Source organism: Phoxinus phoxinus (assembly GCF_949152265.1).
Source record: "Phoxinus phoxinus genome assembly, chromosome: 18".
NCBI classification, from domain to species: domain Eukaryota; kingdom Metazoa; phylum Chordata; class Actinopteri; order Cypriniformes; family Leuciscidae; genus Phoxinus; species Phoxinus phoxinus.
In genome coordinates, this window is record NC_136893.1 from 9,361,146 (window position 1) to 9,369,211 (window position 8,066).

At 36.4% G+C, this 8,066-nt stretch overlaps 1 protein-coding gene across 2 annotated transcripts in view; it reads left to right on the top strand.

Moving 5' to 3' along the window:
• The window catches only part of hbs1l (HBS1-like translational GTPase), a 28,005-nt gene extending 22,101 nt beyond the window's left edge, over positions 1-5,904 (top strand). For both annotated transcript variants that reach the window (XM_079589223.1, XM_079589222.1), the window contains 7 exons: positions 421-489; positions 673-777; positions 2,142-2,232; positions 2,394-2,502; positions 2,622-2,722; positions 4,746-4,890; positions 5,009-5,904. In XM_079589223.1, the coding sequence (XP_079445349.1) occupies positions 421-489; positions 673-777; positions 2,142-2,232; positions 2,394-2,502; positions 2,622-2,722; positions 4,746-4,890; positions 5,009-5,020 (632 nt within the window). In that variant the 3' untranslated portion in view covers positions 5,021-5,904. The remainder of the gene's footprint in view (positions 1-420; positions 490-672; positions 778-2,141; positions 2,233-2,393; positions 2,503-2,621; positions 2,723-4,745; positions 4,891-5,008) is intronic.
• Positions 5,905-8,066: the final 2,162 nt, after the last annotated feature.

An 8,066-nucleotide genomic window follows, 5' to 3' on the forward strand; every position in this document is an offset into this window, starting at 1 on the left:
TTTTTTTTTGTGGGCAAAAATGTTTTGTGTAACATGAGGGTGAGTAGATAATGATCAAACGGTCAGTAGAAGGTGTAACTGCATCTAAATTGACCAAATCATTTCTGCAGTGTTTTCCCCCCTTCAATAATCATGCAAATTAATTATCAAAGATAAAAAAAAATTGGAAGTTCAAAAATGTCAAATCTTCTGCATCATGTTTATAAGTTTGAACGGGCACGTCTATGTTCATGCACATGGGTGAGTGTGTTAGTGTAGTGTTTTCACAGAAGCTCTGTGTCATGGTTCTGATCTGATTGGTGGCTGAGCTGTGAGAATCCTCAGCAGTTTTACTTTGACTCATCAAAACTTGCTGAGGCAAACAGAAAACCTTCAGGCCACTGCATCTTTCCTCATCTCTCTCCTTCTGTCTGTTTGCAGATGCATTTAAACCGCCCCAGAGGTCAGTGGAGAAGCCGTTCAGGCTTTGTGTCTCGGACGTCTTCAAAGGTCAGCTTGGGAACCCACATAAAAGCAAAGTGTACAAAATCTAAATGCACAAATATTGGATTTTGTTAGATTCTGTGCAAATACTCCCATGTTTTCAAAAAAGTTAAACAAACCCTTATTCTCTTAGTGGCAGTTCAGAGATGTTTATTTTTATGATCACCTAAACAATTTCACTGTTTTCAGACCAGGGCTCTGGATTCTGTGTGACGGGGAAGGTCGAGGCTGGCTTCATTCAAACAGGAGATAAAGCGCTGGTCATGCCTCCTAATGAGACCTGCACAGTTAAAGGTAAACGCACAGCAGCTTTATCAACTTCTAGAGACCTGCATTGGTCTAGGTGGATATGCAACAGCACCCTCTTCTGGTGTTTTCACAAAGCACCGTGATTACTGGTTAATACTGCTTTAGACTTGTTTTAGAGCTTTTTTCCAGACCTGTGACTAAGAAATGGATGCTGAAATTTTGGCATTTGCCAGTGTATATATATATATATAGTTGTTTAATTCAAGCAGGAAAATGCATGTTTTCCACATTGATTTTTTTATAATTGAAAACAAAGAATTATATTTAATCGTTTCCTTGCACCAATATAACAAATAGGGTTGTCGATTTATCACATTAATTAATTTAATTAGTTATGGATAAAAAATAATGTGTTCAAATTAATACATATAACACACCTGCCCCGCCCCGCCCCAGACCTAATGTAGGTCATCTGACATTTCATACAGTTAATGGTGAGTCTCGACACACAGTCTCGCGGACACCCTGTAGAATTCAACCAATCAGATCGCGACTTCGAAACTCCTGAATTGTTTGCAGAAAAGTGTACCATATGCATCAGACGTTCAGCCAGTGGTCCGTGGGGCTGAGACTAATAGTGACCAGCAATGATGCAGCCAATAGAATTCATTAATATACCCCTAAAATTCAATATTCAAAATTCAATAGCCCCTGAATGACTTTTTGTCTCATTTATATCAAATGATATAGTAAAGAAATATAATTCGAGCAATGAGCGCAATATCACACGAGTGCTGTTTTTATCCTGAATAGCACAAGTGCAAATTGATACTGATTTTATACAACAATTCAATAAATAAGTTAATATTGTTATATTCTAGACACAATATTGTCTGTGTTTGTCAACGAAAACATTACATCATATAAAGCCACAGCAGAACAATTGTCTCAGCAACACAGTGGTTTTCCTGAATGAATTCGCGTTTTGAACGAATCAATCGGGTGAATGAATGATTCAATCGCCCCATTCATAAAGAGAGCCATTTACTTAATTCCAGAATGAATCAGCCGTTTGAACAAATCGATTGATGACTGACTCAATGACTTACTGGCATTTAGTGCCACCTACTGGCAGTTTGTTTCTTTTTTAGAATATTATTTCAGTAAAATAATAATATCATAGTCCATATAAAAAAAAAATGTATGGAGAATGGAATATAAAAGAGAAACCAACAGAGCTTGTAATAAAACAAGAAGTGTTTTCTGTAAACTGTAAATGCGACGCAGAGTTTTTACACCGCAAACTTTTGAATTGTAATGTATTGCCAAGCCCTAATTGGCAATTATTTCTTATTAAAAAAATATATAAATAAGTGATGCATCCTTAAAATACAGTCATCTCGCTCTAGGGATCACTCTCCATGATGAAGCATTAGACTGGGCAGCTGCCGGTGATCATGTCAGTCTAACTGTAACAGGCATGGACATCATCAAAATAAAGTGAGTGTGGAATGAATCACTGGTGTTGAAAAGCATTCCTTTCCTTAGAGTATACTGTAATATTGTGGTTATATAATATTTTGATTATATTACATAATACTTGATTAGAAAACTTTCTTTGGGGCGCTTATGATTCTGTATGATCATGTTTTTCTCTCTAGCATCGGATGTATATTCTGTGATCCCAGAGAGCCCATCAGAGCCTGCACAAGATTCCGAGCAAGAATTCTTCTCTTTAATATAGAACTTCCCATCACGCAAGGCTTCCCTGTGAGAAAACACTCTCTCTGCGTTCAAACTTCTAGTATATAAACATCTCTGCATGTTTTTACGTGGGATGTGCAAGTGCATTTGTCAACTATTCCTTGTGTTTTGTGCTTGATTGTCAGGTGCTGTTGCATTATCAGACTGTAAGCGAACCGGCCACTATTAGGAAGTTAGTCAGTATATTACACAAGAGCAGTGGAGAAGTTCTCAAGAAGAAACCAAAGTAAGTGGATGAATGATATGGAATCATACGGTATGTTACACAAATTAAAAAGATCATTTATTCACCCTCATGTTGTTCCAAACCTGTATGACTTTCCTCAGTGAAACAAAAGCTTTGAAGAATGTGCTCATTTGCATATAACAATTGCATAAAGTGAACCAACTGTCATATTTAAAAATAAAGCGTCATTGAAGTATAGTAAAAGTAGTCTTTGTGTGCTATAGAGCTGGTAAGTCCCGCCCCCTCCGCTAACACCGCTGGACCTCAAAGTTGAAAAACCGTCAATGCAAGTGAATGGGAGAAAATAATTATTTTCTGGTCCCGTTTGAATTGTGCCATGAATTTGAACATATGTTGACTGTGAATTTTTTATATAATCTTTCGTGTGAAAAATGCTACAATTTAGCGGGTAGAAGTTTGATACGGGTATACTTTGTGTGAGAGCACTTTGTGGACTACAACTCCTCGCTGCTTTCGACGCGTTTGAAACGTCAACACCACTAGCTCACGGCTCTAGCTCACGGATCCCGCTAGACATGGCTGTCTTTGGTGCACTTCACCGCCTTCTTTCAGGGAGAGTACAAAATCGTTGAGGTTGGCGAAAATCACGGGTAAGTCAACTTTATGTGGTGACGTCACATAGGCGACATGTAGTCTTTCTCGTTATGTCTTTTCCACAACTGCTAGCCGACGAATCATACCATATACTGTCAAACTTGTAACATGAAAGATTATATAAAAAATTCACAGACAACATATGTTCACATTCATGGCACAATTCAAACGGGACCAGAAAATAATAATTTTCTCCCATTCACTTGTATTGACGGTTTTTCAACTTTGAGGTCCAGCGGGGTTTTACGGAGGGGGCGGGACTTACCAGCTCTATAGTACAAGTCCTCTGAATCCATATGACACAATTTGTATGATGAACACAAACATCTTTTTTCTGCATTAGCTCTGAAATGTCATCCACGCTTCTGCATCAGTAGCTGTTTCCATCCAAAGTTGTGAATTTAACTCGTGCAAAATTCAAATATTGCATACAATATTTGTGAATAAAGCACTGTTTCCATCTCAGATGTTCAAGTGAACCAAATCGTCACTTCCTGGGAAATTGGCGCAAAATACCTGTAATAAAAATGGAAGTTGCTACAATCGGGAAAGCTACAATGGCTCTACAATGGAAACACAATAAATGGCTTCATGTTATCTTGCGTTTGGATGCCTGGTGTTTGGGAACACAATCATGTGAGAAGCTTCTGGGAGGGAATTCCAATGACAGACTTTGGCTCACGCATTTCAGAATGATCAAAACCAACATTTGAGATGCTGTGCAATGACATTCGTCAGGTTCCAAATCACATCCTCTGTTGAGGCAAAGTAACATTATTTTTTTGTTGCACATCAAGCAATTTATTTGGTAAATGTCTTTACATCATAGATTATGCACATGTCTCAGCTCAATTGAGCGCCTACATTTTTTATATACGCATTTTTAGAATTTATGCACATCTTGGTGTATCAGTAAAAAAAAAAAAAGGGATATCACAAAATCTGCATAAAAATAGGTGGATGGAAACATGGCTACTGTTGTTATTGTTAACTAAAACTGAATAAAAATACATTACAGAAAATTTAAATAAAGCTAAAATATAAATAGTAGATGTAAAGCTTAAGAAACTGAAATGTGAAATTTTGCATGAAATAATCAAAGCTAAAGCTGAAATAAAAAAAGTTAAAGCTAAATGGAAATATATATAAAAAAAAAATGACAAAAGCACTTAAAATGACTATATTAGTATTTATTAATATTTTATGCATTAAGTAATATTAAAACTAAACCCATTTTCCAAGTTGGTGATTGGCATAGACCCAAACAAGGACGAATGGTGTTTGTTGTGATTTGCCACTTTTTAATATAATTTTTGGACTAAATATTCCTTTAACGATGGTTCAGAATGGATTTTTCGCTGAAGATTCATTATCAGTGTAATATTGATGTTGTATAAATGTTTTGCAGGTGTTTGAGTAAAGGACAGAACGCAGTGGTGGAGATTCAAACGCAGAGGCCGGTGGCTCTAGAGCTCTATAAGGACTATAAAGAACTGGGGCGGTTCATGCTGAGATACGTGGGCTCCACCATCGCTGCTGGAGTTGTCACAGAGGTAAAACACAGCACATGTCCACCTTTTCTCACTAAACACATTCCTGTTGCAAAAAAATCTTTGATATTGCATCATAAGAATGTGACGCTTGTTAATGCTGATGTTTATACCGTTTTAGATCAAAGAGTAAGGACCAGTCGGAACTGGAAGAGCGGAGAGAAGTGCACTTTCCCTTCAGAGCGAACACACACACATTGAATGCACACAGATGCCCACCGGGTAACCTGACAGTGATTCTAGCTACAGTTCATTTCACCTCTCACCTGTCTAAAGGCCCTAGAGTGAGCGTGAATGTGTGTGTTAAAGAGAGAATGCCTTCTGTCCTGTTCTTCAGCTTGCAAAATACAACTGAACTCTAATTCACCCCAAGTTTCAACTCAAACCCTCCTAATAACACGCAGGAACAGACAGAACGTTTACCTGTCCTTTTCTTCCATTCATTAATTGCGCAACAAACTGAACTCATATTCTTTTATTTAATATTTTATTTAGATTATTGTAAATGGCATTATTTTTGACTAAAATGGCAGCATATAATGGACATTTAGGCTTGGTTCAAATCGAAGGATTTTAAGGTTAGTTATTCTGATTAGTTAAGGATGTGTACATTAGTAAAAGGGGAAATAGAAGACAATAAACAACACATCTGGCTGCTCTCATCTCCTCCAGTTTCTCATATGAGCCGGACAGTGTGTGAATGAAACCTGCCCTTCCATTGCTGCTACTCTCAGTCTTTTCCCTGATCTTTAATGGGTCAGTGACAAGAAAACGGGAGGATTGAGAACCAGTGGGCTGAGAAATATTTGGTAAATTGGGAGAAACTCATCTGGTGTCTGTAATGTAACCGTAACCGTAATCCCTTTAAGGACCTAACAGACTTGACTCTTGCTCATCTGTTTTTGGACTTGTTTATTAAGGGGTTTTAATTTAAAGAACATTTGTTTGGGTGTATCAAAGCTGAAGTTGTTTGATGAAAGCTTCTTCATCAGAAAAATAAAATATTCATCACTGTGGAAAACTTGTCTATGTATTTTTGGGCCGGTAAATACATACATAGTGTAAGCTAATTGGCTTTATGACCCTGCTTAAAATTCACAAAAGTATTTTCTCTGGACAGGAATGTATATTTTTCCTGCATGCAAGCTTTGCTTTCCATCCCTACAATTTTTATTAATTCTCGATTGAGCTTTTTGCACCTTTTGGCCTGATGCTGAATGACATAAATCCCAATGTATTCATGTTTTATTAACTGTCTTTACTATTGCAGTATGATTTATGCGAATCAAGTCATTTTCCACTTCTGCTCACTTCTACAAATGCTCATTATGTGCTCAAATGCTAATAGATGGAGCTAAAAAGTTGTTTTCTTCTGTGAGGATTTGGTGCTGTAATTTTCCACTTCACAATCAAAAGACTTCATGAACGCAGCGTGTTCAGAATAGATAAAGACTCGAAGATTATGACACGTCGGTTAAGAAAAGCTTGTTTTTTAATCGGTTTGTCTCTGCTTCTGGGTTGTAGAGGAATACCCTGAAGAATGAATAGCATGTTTCCACTGTGCTCGGGAATGTGCTGCTTCGACCTTATCCACCACACAAGATTGTAAGACTACCATCAGAAGTCAAAAGAAATGAGGGAACTTTGCTTGGCCTTTGCCTCTGGGTTTATAGCATTGGGGTTGCTGGTTCAAACAAAATACTTTCTCAATTTGAGTTTTTGGGATATGAAGTATACGTGCTGCAGACCTATTAAAAGTGCATAGTCGCAAGGGATTCTGACATTAGTTCTGCTTTAAAAGCATCAAAGATTTTTTTTGAAATAACTAAAAGAACATTCTTGACACTTGCTCTAATTTCTACTCATTGTTCTCTTTGATCCTCTGTTTGAATCATCCCAAATGATTGTCTAATGATCTTTTCCTTCCTTGAATTTTCTGCATCACTGCCTACAATGGTATTTTCGGCATAATAAGGGTTCTTTTTTTCTGCTTGTTATTTTTCTTGGCTTGGAGGTTTATATCTTTATCTTGAGGAATCAGACGTCCACCCACTTTACTCTAGGGTTTGTCTTTTGATTTAGAATGAGCAAAGTCTCTCACTCGAGTCTTTCTGCTCTTCTCCATAAATAGTTTTTTTTTATGATTTGTTCTAATGCTGCTTCATTAAAAAAGTAATATAAAATTATAAAATCACTTTGCTAAAAATAGTTTAAATATTTTTTTTTAAATTAACTAACACTGTATATGGGTGTCTTTTAGTCATCTGATTTTATATTTTATAATTCTCATTCTTTCATTATTTTTCATTTACAGTTTACATTACATTATTATTATTTACATTATTTATCATGTTCAGTGTTGGGGAAAGTTACTTTTAAAAGTAATGCATTACAATTTTGCGTTACTCCCTAAAGAAATAATTGCATTAATACTCTTTATGGAAAGTAATGTGTTCTGTTACTTTTGCATGACTTTTTTTAGGCTCGTCTGTTTTTGTAATAACAAAAAAAAGTTATAATTTTGGCAAATATTAAAGCCCTTTCATATCAAAAGTGAAATATGTAAGCCTCGGGCTGAAGGAAATGCAAATTCATGCCTATACATTCTGGATTGACGAAGTTGAACTCTTTTACTTTTTAAGTTAAGTCGTTTTTGCTTATTTGTATGCTACAATTGGTCATCAAAGGTCAGCTGCAAAGTCATTGGTTAATAAAAGTATATTTGTGGTAACATATTTCATTATTGCTGGTTTGTGTAATAATCCGAATTTGCATTTCCATGTATTTATTAATTTGAACCAATATTGAATCTGTTTTTGTGCAAGTAGTAAATGCACGCTCACATTATAAAGTAATGTTAATTTAGTTACCTGAAAAGGGTAATCTGATTATGTAACTCGTGTTACTGGTAATGCATTACCCCCAACTGATCATGTTGCCAAAATTCTAGAAGCTTTCTAAGATCCCTGTTCTGGATAACTCTTTCAAAACTTGAAATTCAATGAAGTGGGGTCATCTAGTGTTGCATTGAGAACCTGCGGGCAAATAAAGTGAAGTGAGGGTGAAAAATTAAGTGTGATTGGATTTCCCGCCATCACTGCATCTTCAGGAAAGAAAGGAGATGGCAGACTTTCACCAGCCATCTTTGTGGCCTATCTAAAACTGGCCACTTAAAATGA